Genomic DNA, 23,157 nt, shown 5'->3' with positions numbered 1-23,157 from the left:
GTTAACAAATCATTTGGACCTGACCAATTCAGAAGTGAGAAAAGCCTACATGGTGAGGCTAGTGACCCCAGATTACAAACTTCACAACCTAGAACAGAGGGAACTGAGGACCGCAGGCGTTCAAGGATATGTGTAGAGGGCAATAACTTATAAGTGGCACAATAGGGATATGAGTTGGCTATTTCTTTTTGTTTCAGGCCAATGCTTTGTATACCAGGTTGACTACACTGAAGTTTAGAAGTGTATTGCTTTAGAAGTGTATTTTATATGTATGATTAGTGTAAACAAGACTTGGACTACTGCTCTAATACCTGAAGGGGAGAGTGGGATGAACTGAGAGAGTAGCACAGACATATATACACTACCACGTGTAAAATAGATAGCTAGTGGGAAGCTGTTGTATGACACAAGGAGCTCAGCCAAATGCTCTGTGATGACCTAGAAAGGTGGGAGTAGGAGAGGGGAGGGAGAGATATATGTATACATGTAGCTGATTCACTTTGTTGTACAGCAGAAACTAACACAACAAGGTAAACCAATTATACTCCAATAAAAACTCCAATAGTCCAATATTTATTTGCATAAAATAATCATATGGTCGCATCACCAACTGGATGGACATGAGTTTGAGCAAGCTCCGGGAGTTGGTGATGGACAGAGAAGCCTGGAGTGGTGTAGTCCATGGGGTCGCAAAAAGTTGGACATGACTGAACGACTGAACTGCATGATATATGTCTACTTTTTGATGACATTTTTGAAATTTTTACTGAAAAATAGTGATTTAAAACTCTTAAATTATTTGTGTTTTATATGATGATTATTCTTGCCTGGAAAACTCCATGGACCGCAGAGCCTTGTGGGGTACAACTTCATGGGGCTGCAAAGAGCAGACGTGAGTGAGCAACTGAGAGTACACACACATACCTAAGCGTTCATTTTTATATTCTTGCCTTTCATTAAGCAATTATTATAATTATTAAATTTATAGTAATAAAATCCTTGAAAAATATTCTTAAGCACATAAGTAAAAGCATGCTCCAAAACTGTAGTGATTCTAGAACTTGGAAGTATTTTAACAAAATTTTTTCCTAATCATAATTTTTCAGATAATATTCATTTCCTAAACTAAAATGAGGGATGTTATTTCATCTTTCTAGTTCTCTTTGAGGCATAATGAAGACAGGTCAAGATCCATCCCCTCCACCCTCTCTCCCAAAGGGAGAAAAGGACTTCTGTCAGCCAGGAGGCAAATGTCCCATAAGAGGCAAGTAGCTTCACTTGGAATTTAATTAGGACAGAGACAAGAGAGGCACTCAAGAACTCTGACATCTGAGAGAAACTTCTCTCCACTTCTGCCATGGCCTTTCAAAGCTTTGATTTTCTAGAAGGAGTTGGCTGCCATTTGTTCTCCTGTTCACAAAATCATGACACAGATAGAACAGCTGAAAGGCAGAGGCAGGGATGCCATGCTTGCAAACAGGAATACTGAACAAGCAAATCATTAATAGCTACTGTTTGGGAAATTCTTAGTGGATTAAGAAAGCATCATGACATAAGAGGAGTTTGGGTCTCTGAATGAACCAACTTTAAATTTTACTTCTTTCCTTTACATTCGAGAATCCTAGTACAAATATTTAAGTATAGTTGATCGACCATGTTTTCGTTTCTGTTGTACAGTAAAGTGATTCAGTTATATATATTAGATTTTCCCTGGTGGCTCAGATGGTAAAGAATCTGCCTGAAGACCTGGATTTGATTCCTGGATCTGGAAGATCCCCTGGAGAAGGGAATGGCTACCCACTCCACTGTTATTGCCCAGAGAATTACATGAATAGAGGAGCCTGGCGGGCTACAGTCCATGAGGTCGCATTCTTTTCCATTATGGTTTATCACAGGATATTTAATATAGTTCCCTGTGCTATATAGTGGGACCTTGTTCATTCTATATTCTGTACATTCTACATTCTATTCATTTTTTTTTTTGCAGCATTAAGTCACAACGTACTTTATTATTAAAGATTGCTGACATAGAAAAATGGATAAAATAGTACAAAAGACCCCTGTATAACACCAACAATTGTCAACATTTTGCTGTGTTTGGTTGTCTATATAGGTTTCTCCCCAGAATCTTTAAACATTGCACAAATATGGCTATTCACACTGAAGTTTTTATTTATTTATTTTTTAATTGAAGGATAATTGCTTTACAGAATTTTGTTGATTTCTGCCAAACATCAGCGTGAATCAGCCATAGGTATACATATGTCCCCTCCCTCTTGAACCTCCCTCACATCTTCCTCCCCACCCCACCCCTCTAGGGTTGTTACAGAGCCCCTGTTTGAGTTCCCTGAGTCATACAGCAAATTCCCATTGGCTGTCTATTTTACATATGGTAGTGTAAGTTTTCATGTTACTCACTCCATACGTCTCACCCTCTCCTCTCCCTTGCTCCCAATCTATTCATTCTATACATAATAGTTTGCATCTGCTAATCCCAAGCTCCCAATTCATCCCTCCCCACTGGCAACCACAAGTCTGTTCTCTGCCTAGTACAAATCTTTATGAAAGAAAATTAAACGGATTTTCCTCCCAGTTATGTATATACCCGGTATTCTACTGACTGATTGTCATTGTTTTATAAGAAGGTGTAACATTTTGTGATGATTTTGCTGCCAAGATGCTGACTGACATCTCAAACTGGAATTGAGAAAGGGTGGGGCAAGGGCTTCAGTTCCTTTTGGGGTGAAGGAGGTTGTGATTTCATTCTAATATTGCAGTTTATGGATAACTCCCCACCTCTGGCTCAAAGGTGTACTCTCACAAACTGCAATGTGGCTTTCGTTTTCTTTTAGATCATTAGTAACGTTGGCAAACTGTAGATGGCTCAGCAATTGAGAAGCCATTCACAGCTCTACATTTCATTTTGGAAGAAAGCTGACTTCATTATCTTTGGTTTTTTTTGGATCCACAGGATTAGGACTGAGAATATAAATCAAAAGTACAAGGAATTCTTTATGTAACTGTTGATTATTAAAATCTTCAACCTTATGAGGTTGGTTAGTGAAGCAAAAAAAGAAAATATTCACAAATGAATAAATTATTTAACTAGTGACTACTCAAACAGCCCTTCCCCATTTTTCACTAATACTCATTTCTGCCTCATTGAGTCAATGTCATACTTGAGTGGTTTGGCTTAACCCAAACAATATCATGTAATTAGAATGCATGTTGAGTGTAAAGCAAAATTTAAAAATTTATGAAGATACTGAATTTAAAGAAGTCGAAAACATTCTTGGTGACCTGGTCAAATTACAGACAAGGCCACTGAAAAGTGTGGTTCTAGAAGAGCAAAAGCAGTTAATAAGAAAATGAGAAAGGAAAATGTCCCACTAGATGCTTCAAGAGAAAATGATTTGAATATCAAATGTTAAGGCATACATTTAGGAAATGTGACAAGGACAGTTTTCTTTTTGTGGTTCATAACTTTTTTCCTATTGTTATTTTTTATTCATTTTTTTTAAATTTTATTTTGTATAACCAATTAACAATGTTGTGACAGTTTCAAGTGAAGAGCTTAGGGACTCAGTCATACATATATATGTGTCTATTCTCTCCCAAACTCCCCTCCCATCCAGGCTGCCACATAACACTGAGCAGAGTTCCATGTGCTATACAGTAGGTCCTTGGTGGTTATCCACTTTAAATACAGCAGTGTAGTGCAGCTGACCCTTGAACACATGGGGGTTAAGGGTGCCCACCCTGTGCCATGGTTGAAAATCTCCATGTAACTTCGAATCTGCCTTCTGTGTCTCTGGATGCTCTGCCTGTGTGGAGTCAATTAACTGCAAATAGTGTGCCTACATGTATGATAAGTCACTTCAGTAGTGTCTGACTCTTTGTGACCCTTTGGACTGTAGCCCACTGGGCTCCTCTGTCCATGGGATTCTTCAGCAAGAATACTGGAGTGGGTTGCCATGCCCTCCTCCAGGGGATCTTATTGACCCAGGGATTGAATCCGTGTCTCTTATGTCTTATGGATTAGCAGGTGGTATCCTTACCACTAGCGCCACCTGGGAAGCCCTGCAAATAGTGTAGGACTGTAGTATTTGATATTGAAAAAAAAAAAAAAAAACCTCTGTAAGAGGATGCACATGGTTCAAATCCCATATTGTTCAAGGTCAATTGTATGTAGTATTTTCACCCAAATGATGCAGATCTTAATGTTCATTCTGAAAAGTTTGTTGTTCAATTGCTCAGTCATGTCCGACTCTTTATGACCCCATGGACTGCAGCATGCCAGGCTTCCCCATCCTTCACCATCTCCCAGAGTTTGCTCAACTCATGTCCATTGAGTCAGTGATGCCATCCAACCATCTCATCCTCTGTTGTCCCCTTCTACTGCCTTCAATCTTTCCCAGCATCAGGGTCTTTTCCAATGAGTCGACTCTTCACATCAGGTGACCAAAATACTGGAGCTTCAGCTTCAGCAAAGAGTGTGCATACATGCACGCTAAGTCACTTTCTCCTTTGCCTCCTTGCAATGAAGGAGGTTGAATTCAGGGCTGAATTCCTTTCGAATTGACTGGTTTAATATCCTTGCTCACAAGTCTTCTCTAGCACCAGAGTTCAAAAGCATCAATTCTTTGGCGCTCAAGTTTCTGTATGGTCCAACTCTCACATCCATACATGACTACTGGAAAAACCAAAGCTTTGACTAGATGGACCCTTGTTGGCAAAGGGATGTCTCTGCTTCTTAATATGCTGTCTAGGTTTGTCATAGCTTTTCTTCCAAGGAGCAAGTGTCTTTTAATTTCCTGACTGCAGGCACAGTCCACAGTGATTTTGGAGCTCAAGAAGATAAAATCTGCTACTGTTATCACTTTTTCCCCATCTTTTTGCCATAAAGTGATGGGACTGGATGCCATGATCTTCATTTTTTGAATGTTGAGTTTTATGCAAGCTTTTACACTCCTCTTTCATCCTCATCAAGAGGCTCTTTAATTCTTCTTTGCTTTCTCCTATTAGAATGATATCATCTGCATATCTGAGGTTGTTGATATTTCTCCCAGCAATCTTCATTCCAGCTTGTCATTCATCCAGTCTGGCATTTTGCACAATGTATTCTGTGTAGAAGTTGAATAAGCAGGGTGACAATATACAGTCTTGATGTACTCCTTTCCCGATTTTGAACGGTCTGTTCTATGTCCGATTCTAACTGTTGCTTCTTGACTTGCATACAGGTTTCTCAGGAGGCAAGTAGGTGGTCTGGTATTCCCATCTTTTACACAATTTCCCAGTTTGTTGTGATCCACACAGTCAAAGGCTTTAGCATAGTCAGTGAAGCAAAGGTGAGCCATAACTGTGTTTGAGAGTCTCCTGCAGAGGTATGGATCAGCAGTGGCCTGCTGCATGGACAGGGGCTTGGGGTGCAGCAGACACGGGTATGGGATAAGCCCTCTTGGAGGAGATCGCCATTAACCCCACCACAGAGCCACCAGAACTTACACAGGACTGGGGAAACATACTATTGGAGGGTACAAAGAAAACCTTGTGTGCACGAGGACCCAGGAAAAAGGAACAGTGACCCCACAAGAGGATGACCCAGACTTGCCCATGAATGTCCAGGAGTTTCTGGTGGAGGTGTGGGTTGGCGGTGGCCTACTGCAGGGTCAGGGGTAGTGAGTTCAGCAGTGCATGCATAGGACCTTTTGAAGGAGGTCCCTATTATCTTCATTACCTCCACCATAGTTTGGCCTCAGGTCAAACGACAGGGAGGAAACACAGCCCTGCCCATCAACAGAAAATTGGATTAAAGATTTACTGAGCATGGCCCTGCCCATCAGAACAGATCCAGTCTGCCCCTCAGTCAGTCTCTCCCATGAGGAAGCTTCCTCTTATTCTTATCCATCAGAAGGCAGACAGAACGAAAACCACAGTCGTGTTATCCTCTTAATGTATCATTGAGTTCAATTTACTAATATCTTGTTGAGTTTTCCTCGATGTTCATCAGAAATATTGGTCATTAATTATTTTGATATCTTTGTCTGGTTTTGGTATAAGCATACTACTACAGAAAATCATCAAATCACAAATGAAGAGAGAAAAAGAACAAAGGACAGAGAAATTACAAAACAGCCAGAAAATAATTAACAAAATGGCCATAAGTACATACTTATCAGTAATTCCTTTAAATATAAATGAACTGAATTCTATTATCAAGAGATATAGAGTGGCTGAATGGATTAAAAAAATAAGACCCATCTGAATGCAACCAGTCCATCCTAAAGGAAATCAGTCCTGGTTGTTCATTGGAAGGACTGATGTTGAAGCTGAAACTCCAATACTTTGGCCACTTTATGCGAAGAGCTGACTCATTGGAAAAACCCTGATGCTGGGAAAGATTGAGGGCAGGAGAAGAAGGGGATGACAGAGGATGAGATGGTTGGATAGCATCACTGACTCTATGGACATGAGTTTGAGTAAGCTCCAGGAGTTGGTGATGGACAGGGAAGCCTGGCATGCTGCAGTCCATGGGGGTGCAATCAATCAATTTTGTTGCAATCAATTTTCACAATATTGTGAAAATGACTATACTACCCAAGGCAATCTTCCAGATTCAGTGCTGCTGCTGCTAAGCCGCTTCAATCGTGTCCGACTCTGTGCGACCCCACAGACAGCAGCCCACCAGGATCCCCCCCCCCGGGATTCTCCAGGCAAGAACACTGTAGTGGGTTACCATTTCCTTCTCCAATGCATGAAAGTGAAAAGCGAAAGGGAAGTTGCTCAGTCATGTCCGACTCCTAGCGACCCCATGGACTGCAGCTTACCAGATTCCTCCGTCCATGGGATTTTCCAGGCGAGAGTACTGGAGTGGGTTGCCATTGCCTTCTCTGACAGACTCAATGCAATCCCTATCAAATTCCCAATGGGATTTTTCACACACTTTGAAAAAAACTTTCACAATTTGCATGGAAGCACTAAAGACCCTGAAGAGCAAAAGCAACCTTGAAAAGGAAAAATGGAGCTGGAGGAATCAACCTGACTTCAGACGGTACTACAAAGCAACAGTCATAAAGACAGTATAGTGTTTGCACAAAAATATAAAAATAAACCAGTGGAACAGGATAGAAAACCCAGAGATAAACCCATGGACCTGTGGGCACCTTATCTTTGATAATGGAGGCAAGAATATACAATGGAGAAGAGACAATCTCTTTAATAATTGGTGCTGGGAAAACTGGACAGCTATGTGTAAAAGTATGAAATTAGAACACTGCCTAACCAACATACACAAAAATAAACTCAAAATGGAACTGAATTAAAGACTTAAATGTAAGACCAGAAATTATAAAACTCTTAGAGGAAAACCTAGGCAGCACACTTTTTGATATAAATTGCAGCAAATCCTCTTTGACCCACCTCCTAGAGTAATGGAAATAAAAAACAAAAACAAATGGGATCTAATTAAACTTAAAAGCTTTTACACAAAAAGGAAACAAACAATAAACAAGATGAAAAGAGAACCCTCAGAATGGGAGAAACCAAATGCAAATGAAGCAACTGACAAAGGATTAATCTCTAAAATATATAAGCAGCTCATACAGCTCAATATTAGAAAAACAAATAACCCAATCAAAAAATAAGCAGAAGATGTAAATAGACATTCTTCCAAGGAAGACATACAGATGGCAAATAAACATATAAAAAGTGCTAAATACAACTCATCATTAGAGGCACATCAGTACTACAATGAGGTATCACCTCACACTGGTTAGATGGCCATCACCAGAAAATCTACAGAAAATAAATGCTGGAGAGGGTGTGGAGAAAATGGAACTCTCTTGCACTATTGGTGGAAATGTAAATTGATATAGTCACTATGGAGAACAGTATGAATATTTCTTAAAAAACTACCACATAACCCAGTAATCCCACTGCTGGGCTTATACACTGAGAAAGCCATAATTCAGAAAAAAAAAAGTACCCCAATGTTCATTGCAGCACTGCTTACGGTAGCTAGAACATGGAAGCAACCCACATGCCCTTTGACAGATGAGTGGATAAAGAAGTTGTGGTACATGTATAAAATGGAATATTACTCAGCCATAAAAAGGAAGAAATGTGAGTCAATTCTAGTGAGGTGGAGGAACTTAGAGCTTGTTATACAGAGTGAAGTAAGTCAGAAAAAGAAAAATATCATATTTTAAAGCATATACATGGAATTGAGAAATGGGGCTTCCCAGGTGGTAGGTAAAGAATCTGCCTGCCAATGCATGAGATTGCAAGAGATGCAGGTTCGATTTCTGGGTTAGGAAGATTCCCTGGAGTAGGAAATGGCACCCCATTCCAGTATTCTTGCCTGGAAACTGCCATGGGGAGAGGAGCTTGGTGGGCTAGAGTGCATGGGGCTACAAAGAGTCGTACACAATTGAGCACATGGAATCTAGGAAAATGGTATTGATGAACCTATTTGCAGGACAACAATAGAGACACAGACTTAAAGAACAGATTTGTGGACATTGTGTGGGAAGGAGAACGTGGGACAAATTGAGAGAGTTGCACTGAAACATACACATTACCATATGTAAAACAGATAGTCAATGGTAATTTGCTGTATAATGAAGAGAGCTCAACCTGGTGCTCTCTGACATCCTAGAGGGGTGGGATAGAGGGTGTGGGAGGGAGGGGACATATGTATACCTATGGCTGATTCATGCTGTATGGCAGAAACCAATACAGCATTGCAAAACAATTATCCTCCAGTTACAAATATAAGGGAAAAAGAGGCTACAAATGAGAAATGTTGGAAAGGGTGTGGAGAAAATGAAACCCTCCTACACTGTTGGTGTAGATGTAGACTGGTTCAGCTACTGTGGAAAACAGTATGGAGGTTCCTCAGAAAACTAAAAATAGAGTTGCCATATTATCCAGTAATCCCACTTCTGGGCATATATCCAGAAAAAAACTATAATTTGAAAAGATACATGCACCCTTATGTTCATAACAGTGCTATTTACAATAGCCAAACAACCTAAATGTCCATCAACATTCATATATATGTGTGTGTGTAATGTGATGTGTAAGCACGTGCATGTGTGTATAATGGAGTATCATTCAGCCATCAAAATGAAATAATGCCATTTGCAACAATATGGGTGGGTCTAGAGATTATCATATTAAGCAAAAGTATGTCAGAAAGAGAAAGACAAATACCATATATCACTTATATGTGGAATCTAAAATACAGTACAGATCAACATATCTACAAAATAAAAACAGACTCGTAGATATAGAGAACAGATTTGTGGTTGCCTAGTGAAGAGGCTAGGGGAGGGGAAAGAATGGGAGTTTGGGATTAGCACAGGCAAACTATTACATATAGGATGGATAAGCAACAAGGTCTTATTGTATAGCAGTGGAACTATATTCAATATTCTATGACAACTCATAATGGAAAAGAATAAGAAAATGTATTACATATATATAACTTGAGTTATTTTGCTATACAGAAGAAATTAACCCACAATTGTAAATAAACTTAATGTAAAGATTTTATATACATATATGCACATTTATATGTGTACAGTGTATACACACATATACACATATAAAGTGAAGTTGCTCAGTCGTATCCAACTCTTTGTGACGCTATGTACTGTAGCCTACCAGGCTCCTCTGTCCATGGGACTTTCCAGGCAACAGTACTGGAGTGGGTTGTCATTTCCTTCTCCAGGGGACACAGACATGTATATATACATATTAAGTCTGCCTCACCATCTTCCCAGGGCACTGAACAGAAACTCTGAACAGGAGCACCATCTTCCCAGAGTCCCTTGAATATCAAGGAGATCAAACTAGTCAATCCTAAGGGAAATCAGTCCTGAATATTCATTGGAAAAACTGATGGTAAAGCATCAATATTTTGGCCACCTGATGCAAAGAGCTGACTCATTTGAAAAGACCTTGATTCTGGAAAAGATTGAGGACAGGAGTAGAAGGGGGTGATAGAGGATAAGATAGTTGGATGGCATCACTGTCTCAGTGGATATGAGTTTGAGCAAAGTCTGGGAGATGGTGAATGACAGGGAAATCTGGCATGCTACAGTTTATGGTGTCACAGACTTGGACATGCCTTAGCAATTGAACAGTAACAGTAATGTTTTTATATAACATTTATATGTATACTCACATCACTTAGCCATATAAGGAGAAAGAAGTGTTGCCATTTGTGATAACGTGAAAGTACCTTGAGGGCATTTTGCTAAATGAAATAACTCATAGAAAGACATACTATTTGATCTCAGTTCATGAAGAATTGGACCAAAAAAACCCACTATGAAAACACTTTTGCTGTCTTGCATATATGGTCATCGTTACCATCTTTCTAAATTCCAAATATGTGTTAATATACTGTATTGTGTTTTTCTTTGACTTACTTCAGTCTGTATAATAGGCTCCAGTTTCATCCACCTCATTAGAACTGATTCAAATGTGTTCTTTTTAATAGCTGAGTAATATTCCATTGTGTATGTGTACCACAGCTTTCTTGTCCATTCGTCTATCAATGGACATATAGGTTGCTTCCATGTCCTACCTATTGTAAACAGTGCTGAGATGAACATTGGGGTACATGTGTCTCCTTCAATTCTGGTTTCCTCGGTGTGTGTGCCCATCAGTGAGATTGCTGGGTCGTATGGCAGTTCTATTACCAGTTTTTTAAGGAATCTCCACACTGTTCTCCATAGTGGCTGTACTAGTTTGCATTCCCACCAACAGTGTAAGAGGGTTCCTTTTCTCTGCACCCTTTCCAGCATTTATTGTTTGTAGACTTTTTGATAGCAGCCATTCTGACTGGCATGAAATGGTACCTCATTGTGGTTTTGATTTGCATTTCTCTGAAAATGAGTGATGCTGAGCATCTTTTCATGTGTTTGTTAGCCATCTGTAAGTATTCTTTGGAGAAATGTCTGTTTAGTTCTTGGCCCATTTTTGATTGAATCATTTATGTTTCTGGTATTGAGCTGTATGAACTGCTTGCATATTTTTGAGATTAATTCTTTGTCAGTTGCTTTGTTTGCTATTATTTTCTCCCATTCCGAAGGCTGTCTTTCACCTTGCTTATAATTTCCTTCATTGTGCAAAAGCTTTTAAGTTTCATTAGGTCCCATTTGTGTATTTTTGCTTTTATTTCCATTACTGTGGGAGGTGGGTCATAGAGGATCCTGCTGTGATTTATGTCACAGAGTGTTTTGCCTATGTTTTCCTCTAGGAGTGTTACAGTTTCTGGTCTTACATTTAGATCTTGAATGCATTTTGAGTTCATTTTTGTGTATGATGTTAGAAAGTGTTTTAATTTCATTCTTTTACAAGTGGTTGACCAGTTTTCCCAGCACCACTTGTTAAAGAGATTGTCTTTTCTCCATTATATATTCTTGCCTCCTTTGTCAAAGATAAGGTGCCCATAGGTGCATGGATTTATCTCTGGGCTTTCTATTTTGTTCCATTGATCTATATTTCTGTCTTTGTGCCAGTAAAATACTGTCTTGATGACTGTGGCTTTGTAGTATGGTCTGAAGTCAGGCAGCTTGATTCCTCCAGTTCCATTCTTCTTTCTCAAGATTGCTTTGACTATTCGAGAATTTTTTGTATTTCCATACAAATTGTGAAATTATTTGTTCTAGTTTAGTGAAAAATACCATTGGTAGCTTGATAGGGATTGCATTGAATCTATAGATTGCTTTGGGTAGTATACTCGTTTTCACTATACTGATTCTTCTGATCCATGAACATGGTATATTTCTTTATCTATCCGTGTCATCTTTCATTTCTTTCAACAGTATTTTATAGTTTTCTATATATATGTCTTTTGTTTCTTTAGGTAGATTTATTCCTAAGTATTTTATTCTTTTCGTTGCAATGGTGAATGGAATTGTTTCCTTAATTTCTCTTTCTGTTTTCTCATTGTTAGTGTATAGGGATGCAAGGGATTTCGGTGTATTAATTTTATATCCTGCAACTTTACTATATTCATTGGTTAACTCTAGTAATTTTCTGGTGGTGTCTTTAGGGTTTTCACTGTAGAGGATCATGTCATCTGCAAACAGTGCGAGTTTTACTTCTTCTTTTCCAATCTGGTTCCTTTTTATTTCTTTTTCTTCTCTGCTGTGGCTAAAACTTCCAAAACTATGTTGAATAGTAGTGGTGAGAGTGGGCACCCTTGTCTTGTTCCTGACTTTAGGGGAAATGCTTTCAATTTTTCACCATTGAGGATAATGTTTGCTGTGGGTTTGTCACATATGGCTTTTATTATGTTGAAGTATGTTCCTTCTAAGCCTGCTTTCTGGAGGGTTTTTATCATAAATGGATGTTGAATTTTGTCAAAGGCTTCCTCTGCACCTATTGAGATAATTACGATTTTTATGGTTTTTATCTTTCAATTTGTTAATGTGGTGTATCACATTGATTTGCAAATATTGCGGAATCCTTGCATCCCTGGGATAAAGCCCACTTGGTCATGATGTATGATCTTTTTAATATGTTGTTGGATTCTGTTTGCTAGAATTTTGTTGAGGATTTTTACATCTATGTTCATCAATGGTATTGGCCTGTAGTTTTCTTTTTTTGTGGCATCTTTGTCTGGTTTTGGTATCAGGGTGATGGTGGCCTCATAGAATGAGTTTGGCAGTTTACCTTCCTCTGCAATTTTCTGGAAGAGTTTCAGTAGGATAGGTGTTAGCTGTTCTCTAAATTTTTGGTAGAATTCACCTGTGAAGCCATCTTGGTCCGGGCCTTTTCTTTGTTGGAAGACTTTTTATTATAGTTTCGATTTCCGTGCTTGTGATGGGTCTGTTAAGATTTTCTATTTCTTCCTGGTTCAGTTTTGGAAGATTATACTTTTCTAAGAATCTGTCCATTCTTTCCAAGTTGTCCATTTTATTGTCATATAGTTGCTGATAGTAGTCTTTTATGATCCTTTGTATTTCTGTGTTGTCTGCTGTGATTTCTCCACTTTCATTTCAAATTTGGTTCATTTTAATTCTTCTTCCTTTGTTTCTTGATGAGTCTGGCTAATGGTTTGTCTATTTTATTCATCTTCTCAAAGAACCAGCTTTTAGTTTTGTTGATTTTTGCTATAGTCTCCGTTGTTTCTTTTGCCTAAATTTTATGATTTATTTCCTTCTACTAACCCTGGGGTTCTTCACTTCTTCTTTTTCTAGTTGCTTTAGGTGTAAAATTAGGTTGTTTGATTTTTCTCTTGTTTCTTGAGGTAAGCTTGTATTGCTATGAACCTTCCCCTTAGCACTGCTTTTACTGAATCCCATAGGTTTTGGGTTGTTGTGTTTTTATTTTCATTTGTTTCTATGCATATTTTGATTTCTGTTTTGATTTCTTCTGTGATTTGTTGGTTATTCAGAAGTGTATTGTTTAACTTCCATATGTTTGCATTTTTAATAGTTTTTTTTCCCTGTGCTGCTGCTAAGTCGCTTCAGTCGTGTCCGACTCTGTGCGACCCCATAGACGGCAGCCCACGAGGCTCCGCCACCCCTGGGATTCTCCAGGCAAGAACACTGGAGTGGGTTGCCATTTCCTTCTCCAGTGCATGAAAGGGAAAAGTGAAAGTGAAGTCGCTCAGTCGTGTCTGACTCTCAGCGACCCCATGGACTGCAGCCTACCAGGCTCCTCTGTCCATGGGATTTTCCAGGCAAGAGTACTGGAGTGGGGTGCCATTGCCTTCTCCATTTTCCCCTGTAGTTGGCATCTAATCTTACTGCATTGTGATCAGAAAAGAGGCTTGAAAGGATTTCAATTTTTTTAAATTTACCAGCTTTATGGCTCAGGATGTGATCTAACCTGGAGAATGTTCTGAGTACACTTGAGAAAAAGGTGAAATTCATTGTTTTGGGGTGAACAATATCTCAATTTCTAAAACTCCATAGCCACTGTTCTTGTATACTACTAATGGTCAAAGAAGTTTATTTTCTGTGGACACATTTCTTCAGCTGGTACAGTCCAACAAAACTTAATAAATTCATCACCAGTAAGTGAAGTGATTTTTCTGGCTTGCCTAATGGAGCCACTTGGAAACTTACATTGGCTGGAGGTTCATTTTATATTTTGATCAAGTGTTTAATAGAAGTATTTTATTTAAAATATTGTCATCAGTTCAGTTCAGTCACTCAGTTGTGTCTGACTCTTTGCAACCCCATGGACTGCAGCATGCCAGACCTCCCTGTCCATCACTCCTAGAACTTGCTCAGACTCATGTCCATTGAGTTAGTGATGCCATCCAGCCATCTCATCCTCTGTCATCCTCTTCTCCTCCTGTCTTCAATCTTTCCCAGCATCAGGGTGTTTTTCAGTGAGTCTGTTCTTCCCATCAGGTGGCCAAAGTATTAGAGCTTCAGCTTCAGTCCTTCCAATGAATATTCAGGACTGATTTCCTGTAGGACGGACTGGTTGGATCCCCTTGCAGTCCAAGGGACTCTGAAGAGTCTTCTTGAACACCACAGTTCAAAAGCATCAATTCTTCCGTGCTCAGCTTTCTTTATAGTCAACTCTCACATCCATACATGACTACTGGAAAAACCATAGCTTTGACTAGACCGAACTTTGTTGGCAAAGGAATGTCTTTGCTTTTTAAAATGCTGTCTACATTGGTCATAGCTTTTCTTCCAAGGAGCAAGCATCTTTTAATTTCATGGTGCAGTCACTATCTGCAGTGATTTTGGAGTCCAAGAAAATAAAGTCTCTCATTGTTTCCAGTTTTCCACTTTCATCAAGAGGCTCTTTAGTTCCTCTTTGCTTTGGTGTCATCTGCCTATCTGAGATTATTGGTATTTCTCCTGGCAATCTTGATTCCAGCTTGTGCTTCATCCAGCCCAGCATTTCTCATGATGTACTTTGCATATAAGTTAAATAAGCTGAGTGACAATATACAGCCTTGATGTACTTCTTTCCTGATTTGGAACCAGTCTGTTTTTCCATGTCCAGTTTTAACTGTTGCTTCTTGACCTGCACACAGATTTCTCAGGAAGCAGGTAAGATGGTCTGGTATTCACATCTCTCTCAGAATTTTCCAGTTTGTTGTGATCCACACAGTCAAAGGCTTTGGTGTCATCAGTAAAGCAGAAGTAGATGTTTTTCCAGAACTCTCTTGCTTTTCTGATCATTCAGTGGATGTTGGCAATTTGATCTCTGGTTCCTCTGCCTTTTCTAAAACCAGCTTGAACATCTGGAAGTTCACGGTTTATGTACTGTTGAAGCCTGACTTGGAGAATTTTGAGCATTACTTTGCTAGTGTGTGCGATAAGTGAAATTGTGTGGTAGTTTTTTTAACATTCTTTGGCATTGCCTTTCTTTGGGATTGGAATGAAAACTGACCTTTTCCAGTCCTGTGGCAACTGCTGAGTTTTCCAAATTTGCTGGCATATTGAGTGAAGCACTTTCACAGCATTATTTTTCTGGTTTTGAAATAGCTCAAGTGGAATTCCATCACCTCCACTAGCTTTGTTCATACTGATGCTTCCTAAGGCCCACTTGACTTCACATTCTGGGATGTCTGGCTCTAGGTGAGTGATCACACCATCATGGTTATCTGGGTCATGAAGATCTTTTTTATCCATACACCAATATGATATCAAAACCAACAACTGTGAGGACAGTACAAATGGAACACATTAAAAATGCATTTAAAATTAAAAGGACAGCAACTTAAAAGAATCTCATTTATATAGAGAGAAATGAAATAGTGCTATAGTGAAACCTCATGGTAACTGGAGATTGAAAATCTATAACAGATACACACAAAAGAAAAGGTACTCTGAACAAAATACAAATGTTAGTCATAAAATCACAAGAGGAAATAGGGAAGAAAAAACACCTACACCTACAATAACATTCAAAACAACAAAATGGCAATATGAACATGCATATTGATAATGACCTTAAATATAAACAAATGTTCCATCTAAAAGATACAGACTGGCTGAATGGATTAAAAAAACAAAACAAGACCCTTATATATGTTGTCTACAAGAGACTGACATAAGACATCAACTGTACATTTCTAGAAACTTGTCCAATCTCCCATGACTGAACCAGGAAGAAATAATAAATGTAAATAGACTGATAAGTACTGAAATTGAAACTGGGATTAAAAATCTCCCAACAAATAAAAAGTCCAGGACCAGACAGCTTCACAGGTGAATTCTATCAAACATCTAGAGAACAGTTAAAACCTAGCCTTCTGAATCTATTCCAAAAGTCTATAGACGGGACCCTCCCAAAATCATTCTATGAGGTCACTATCACCCTTGTACCAAAACCAGATGAAGATACCACTAAAAAAAAAAAAAAAAAGAAGAAAATTATAGGCTAATATCACTGATTAACAAAATACTAGCAAACTAAACCTAACAATACATTAAAAGGGTCATATGCTATGATCAAGTAGGGTTTATCCCAGGGATGCCAGGACTTTTCAATATCTTAAAATCAGTGTGATACATCACTTCATCAAATTGAAGAACAAAAACAATGCAATCATTAGATGCAGAAAAAGCTTTTGACAAAAATAAACACCCATTTGTGATAAAAATTCTCTTGAAAGCAGACAGAATATACCTCAACATAATAAAGGCCATATATGACAAGCCTATAACTAACATCATATTCAATGGTGAAAGTTGAAAGCATTTCCTGTAAAATCAGGAACAAGACAAGGATGTCCACTCTCACCACTTTTATTCAACATAGTTTTGGAAGTTCTAGTTCTGGAAATCAGGGGAAAAAAAGAAATGAAATAAAGGAATCCAAGTTGGAAAAGAAGTAAAACTGTCACTATTTGCAGATGATATGATACTATACATAGAAAATCCTAAAGATGCTACCAGACTACCGAACTCTACACATAAACATTAAGATGGTTTTTTTTTGCACAACAAAGGAAACTATAAGCAAGGTGAAAAGACAGCCTTCAGAATGGGAGAAAATAATAGCAAATGAAGCAACAGACAAACAATTAATCTCAAAAATATACAAGCAACTCCTGCAGCTCAATTCCAGAAAAATAAACGACTCAATCAAAAAGTGGGCCAAAGAACTAAACAGACACTTCTCCAAAGAAGACATACAGGTGGCTAACAAAAGATGCTCAACATCACTCATTATCAGAGAAATGCAAATCAAAACCACAATGAGGTACCATTTCACGCCTGTCAGAATGGCTGCTATCCAAAAGACTACAAGCAATAAATGCTGGCGAGGGTGTGGAGAAAAGGGAACCCTCTTACACTGTTGGTGGGAATGCAAACTAGTACAGCCACTATGGAGAACAGTGTGGAGATTCCTCAAAAAACTGGAAATAGAACTGCCATATGACCCCACAATCCCACTGCTGGGCATACACACTGAGGAAACCAGAATTGAAAGAGACATGTATACCCCAATGTTCATCGCAGCACTGTTTATAATAGCCAGGACATGGAAGCAGCCTAGATGCCCATCAGCAGATGAATGGATAAGAAAGCTGTGGTACATATACACAATGGAATATTACTCAGCCATTAAAAAGAATACATTCGAATCAGTTCTAATGAGGTGGATGAAACTGGAGCCTATTATACAGAGTGAAGTAAGCCAGAAAGAAAAACACCAATACAGTATACTAACACATATATATGGTATTTAGTCAATTGGTAAAGATAATCCTGTATGCAAGACATCAAAAGAGACACAGATAAATAGAACAGTATTATGGACTCTATGGGAGAGGGTGAGGGCGGGATGATAAGGGAGAATGGCATGGAGGCATATAAATTAACAGCATTCCCCCCTCCCTGCACTCTTTGATAAAGGTACTAAAATACAAAATTTTTCCCTTTTTCAAAAAAAAAATTAAAAAAAATCTATCTTTCATATAGTTATATGCATGCTTATGTTCATAGTAGCACTATTTACAATAGCTAAGACACAGAAACAACCTAAATGTCCATCATTAGATGAATGGCTAAAGATAATATGGTACATATACCCAATGGAACACTACTCAGCCATAAGAAGAAATGAAACAATGCCATTTGCAGGAACATGGATGGACCTAGATATCATCATACCAAGTGAAGTAATTCAGAAAGAGAAAGGTGACATATGATATCACTTATATGTAGGATCTAAAATAGGACACAAATGAACTTATTTACAAAGCAGTAACAGACTCAAATATAGAACAGACTTGCGGTTGTCAAGGTGGAGGGGTGAGGGAGAGGGATGAATTGGGAATTTGGGATTAGCAGATGTCAACTGTTATATGTAGAACAGATCAACAAGGTCCTACTGTATAGCACAGGGAACTATATTCAATATCCTTTGATAAACTATAATGGGAAAGGATGAAAAAGAATATGTATATGTATAACTGAATCACTTTGCTGTACAGTGGAAATTAACATTGTAAATCAATTATACGTCAATAAAATAACAAATCTTTCCAAAAAAAAAAAAGGATGCTACCAGAAAACTGCTAGAACTCATCAATGAATGTGGTAATGTTGCAGGATACAAAGTGAATACACTGAAATCTGTTGCATTTCTGTACAGTAACAATGAAAGATCAGAAAGAGACATTCAAGAAACAATCCCATTTACCTTCATATCAAAAAGAATAAACTGTCCAGGAAAAACCTACCTAAGGAGGCATAAGACCCAAACTCCAAAAACTGTAAGATGATAATGAAAGAAATCAAAAGATGACACAGATGGAAAGATATACCATTTCCCTGAATTGGAAGAATCAATACTGTCAAAATGACTATACTACCCAAAGCAAACACCTTATTCCAACAACACAAGAGAAGACTCTACACGTGGACGTCACCAGATGGGCAACACTGAAATCAGATGGATTATATTCTTTGCAGCCAAAGATGGAGAAGCTCTATACAGTCAGCAAAAACAAGACTGGGAGCAGACTGTGGCACAGATCATGAACTGCTTATTGCCAAATTCAGACTTAAATTGAAGAAAGTAGGGAAAACCACTGGACCATTCAGGTATGACCTAGATCAGATCCCTTATGAGTATACAGTGGAAGTGACAAATAGATTTAAGGGACTAGACCTGATAGACAGAGTGCCTGATGAACTATGGACAGAGGTTCGTGACATTGTATAGGAAACAGGGATCAAGACAATCCCCATGGAAAAGAAATGCAAAAAAGCAAAATGGCTGTCTGAGGAGGCCTTACAGATAGCTGGGAAGAGAAGAGAAGTGAAAAGCAAAGGAGAAAAGGAAAGATATTCCCATCTGAATACAGAGTTCCAAAGAATAGCAAGGAGAGATAAGAAAGCCTTCCTCAGCGATCAGTGCAAAGAAATAGAGGAAAACAACAGATTGGGAAAGACTAGAGATCTCTTCAAGAAAATTAGAGATACCAAAGGAACATTTCATGCAAAGATAGGCTCGATAAAGGACAGAAATGGTATGGACCTAACAGAAGCAGAAGATATTAAGAAGAGGTGGCAAGAATACACAGAAGAACTGTACAAAAAAGATCTTCATGACCCAGATAATCATGATGGTGTGATCACTCACCTAGAGCCAGACATCCTGGAATGTGAAGTCAAGTGGGCCTTAGAAAGCATCACTACGAACAAAGCTAGTGGAGGTGATGGAATTCCAGTTGAGCTATTTCAAATCCTCAAAGGTGATGCTGTGAAAGTGCTGCACTCGATATGCCAGCAAATTTGGAAAACTCAGCAGTGGCCACAAGACTGGAAAAGGTCAGTTTTCGTTCCAATTCCAAAGAAAGGCAATGCCAAAGAATGCTCAAACTACTGCACAATTGCACTCATCTCACATGCTAGTAAAGTAATGCTCAAAATTCTCCAAGCCAGGCTTCAGCAATACGTGAACCGTGAACTTCCAGATGTTCAAGCTGGTTTTAGAAAAGGCAGAGGAACCAGAGATCAAATTGCCAATATCTGCTGGATCATCGAAAAAGCAAGAGAGTTCCAGAAAAACATCTATTTCTGCTTTATTGACTATGCCAAAGCTTTTGACTGTGTGGATCACAATAAACTGTGGAAAATTCTGAAAGAGATGGGAATACCATACCATCTGACCTGCCTTTGAGAAACCTGTATGCAGGTCAGGAAGCAACACTTAGAACTGGACATGGAACAACAGACTGGTTCCAAATAGGAAAAGGAGTCCGTCAAGGCTGTATTTTGTCACCCTGCTTATTTAACTTATATGCAGAGTACATCATGAGAAACGCTGGGCTGGAAGAAACACAAGCTGGAATCAAGATTGCTGGGAGAAATATCAATAACCTCGGATATGCAGATGACACCCCCCTTATGGCAGAAAGTGAAGAAGAACTAAAGAGCCTCTTGATGAAGGTGAAGGAGCAGAGTGAAAAAGTTGGCTTAAAGCTCAACGTTCAGAAAACTAAGATCATGGCATCTGGTCCCATCACTTCATGGGAAATAGATGGGGAAACAGTGGAAACAGTGTCAGACTTTATTTTTTGGGCTCCAGAATCACTGCTGATGGTGACTGCAGCCATGAAATTAAAAGACGCTTACTCCTTGGAAGGAAGGTTATGGCCAACCTAGATAGCATATTTAAAAGCAGAGACATGTACTTTTGTTGGCAAAGTAGTCTAGTCAAGGCTATGGTTTTTCCAGTAGTCATGTATGGATGTGAGAGTTGGACGGTGAAGAAAGCTGAGTGCCGAAGAATTGATGCGTTTGAACTGTGGTGTTGGAGAAGACTCTTGAGAGTCCCTTGGACTGCAAGGAGATCCAATCAATCCATCCTAAAGGAGATCAATCCTGGGTGTTCATTGGAAGGTCTGATGTTGAAGCTGAAACTCCAATACTTTGGGCACCTCATGCGAAGGGTTGACTCACTGGAAAAGACCCTAATGCTGGGTAGGATTGGGGGCGGGAGGAGAAGGGGACGACAGAGGATGAGATGGTTGCATGGCATCACCAACTTGATGGACATGTGTTTGGGTAGACCCCGGGAGTTGGTGATGGACAGAGAGGCCTGGCGTGCTGCAATTCATGGGGTCGCAAAGAGTCGGACACGACTGAACTGAACCCAAAGCAATCTATAGATTCAATGCAATCCCTATTAAATTATCAATGGTATTTTTCACGGAACTCAGACAGTAAGGAATCTGCCTGCAATGCAGGAGACCCAGGTTCAGTCCCTGGGTCAGGAAGATCCCCTGGAGAAGGAAATGGCAACCCACTCCAGTATTCTTGCCTGGAGAATGACTTGAACAGAGAGGATCCTGGTGTGCTACAGTCCATGGGGGTTGCAAAGAGTCAGACATGACTGAACGAACCAGCAAGTTATCAAAAACAAACAAAAAGTTTGAATTTTTAAAGAGACACAAAAGACCCAAACAGCCAAAGCTCTTGAGAAAGCAAAGCGGACCTGGAGGAATCAGTCCCCCAGACTCCAGATATACTAGAAAGCTACAGTCAACAAAACAGTACCATACTGGTATAAAAAACAAAATACAGATCATTGCAATAGGATAGAAAGTTTAGAGATAGACTCATGAACCTATGGTCAATTTTTTCTATGACAAAGAAATCAATGCTAAACAATGGAGAAAATACAGTCTCTTCAAGCAGTGGTGCTGGGAAAACTGGACAGCTACATGTAAAAAAATGAAATTAGAACATTCTATAATAATATACTCAAGAATAAACTAAAAATAGATTAAAGACCTAAATGTAAATTCAGATACTATAAAATGCTCAGAAAAAAAAAAAAAACATAGGCAGAACATTGTTTGACATAAAATACAGCAATATTTTTTTCAATCTGTCTCCTAGAGTAACGGAAACAAAAATAAATAAATGGGACCTAATTAAACTCAAATGGTTTTGCACAGCAAAGGAAATCATAAACAAAAGCTAAAAGATAACACACAGAATGGGAAAAAAAAATATTTGCAAACGATATGACGAACAAAGGATTAGTCTCCAAATCTATAAACAGCTCAGGCAGCTCAACATCAAACAAGCAAAGAACCCAATTAAAAAATGGGCAGAAGAGCTAAATATATATTTCTCCAAAGATGTACAGATGGCCAAGAAGCACATGAAAAGATGTTCAATACCACTAATTATTAGAGAAATTAAAATAAAAACTACAATGAGGTATCACCTCACACCAGTCAGCATGGGTGTCATCAAAAATATCTACAAGTAATAAATGATGGAGAGGTTGTGGAGAAAAGGGAACCCTCTTGTGCTGTTGGTGGGAATGTAAGTTGGTACAGCTGCTGTGGAGGAAAACATGGAGGTTCCTCAAGAAACTAAGAATAGAGCTACCAGAGTATCCAGCAATCGCACTCCTGGGCGCATATCCTGAGAATGACTGAAAGTATATATGCACACACTCCAATGTTCATTGCAGTGCTGTTTAAAATAGCCAAGACATGGAAGCAACCTAAATGCCCCTCAACAGGTGAACTGATGAAGACCATGTGGTACCTATATACAACAGAATATTACTAAGCCATCATAAAGAATGAAACAATCGTATTTGCAGCAAGTGATACAGATGAACCTGGAGATTATCATACTAAGTGAAATATGAGAAAGGCAAAATATCATATGATACCGCTTATATGCAGAATCTTAAAAATGAATTTGTTTACAAAACAAACAGACTTACATACTTAGAGACAGAACTTATGGTTACCAGGGAGAAGGGAGTTTGGGATTGACATGTACACACTGCCATATTTAAAGCAGATAACCAACAAGACCTAATGTATAGTACAGGAAATATTGCTCAATATTCTGTAATAACATAAATGGGAAAGGATTTGAAAAAGAATGGATACATGTATAACTGAATCACTGTACTATGCACCAGAAACTAATATAACATTGTTAATAAACTATACTCCAATATAAAATAAAAATTAAAAACAAACTTAGGATAACAACAACCATAGCAGAAATATTGATGACTTATGAGGTAAGACTTACATGAATTAGTGAAGTAATAGGTCCTCTGGAATTGGGATTACTAATAAGTACCAATCAGATTGATAGTTAATAACTAATACTGTAATATTACAATATCATAAGAATCTAACACTGACTTTCCCCCTGGTAATTATGT

At 38.6% G+C, this 23,157-nt stretch overlaps 1 protein-coding gene across 25 annotated transcripts in view; it reads right to left on the bottom strand.

Moving 5' to 3' along the window:
* NOL4 (nucleolar protein 4) overlaps nucleotides 1-23,157 on the bottom strand; it is a 675,738-nt gene that overhangs the window by 4,348 nt on the left and 648,233 nt on the right. For 2 of the 25 annotated variants that reach the window (XM_081562516.1, XM_081562528.1), the window contains one exon: nucleotides 828-877. The exons of the other annotated variants lie outside the window; for them this stretch is intronic. In XM_081562516.1, coding sequence (XP_081418642.1) covers nucleotides 870-877 — 8 coding nt within the window. In that variant the 3' untranslated portion in view covers nucleotides 828-869. The remainder of the gene's footprint in view (nucleotides 1-827; nucleotides 878-23,157) is intronic. 25 annotated transcript variants of the gene reach the window in all.

This window comes from Giraffa tippelskirchi, chromosome 14 (assembly GCF_054371585.1).
Source record: "Giraffa tippelskirchi isolate mGirTip1 chromosome 14, T2T-mGirTip1v1.2.pri, whole genome shotgun sequence".
Taxonomy (NCBI): domain Eukaryota; kingdom Metazoa; phylum Chordata; class Mammalia; order Artiodactyla; family Giraffidae; genus Giraffa; species Giraffa tippelskirchi.
This window is presented reverse-complemented; position numbering and strand designations above follow the sequence as displayed.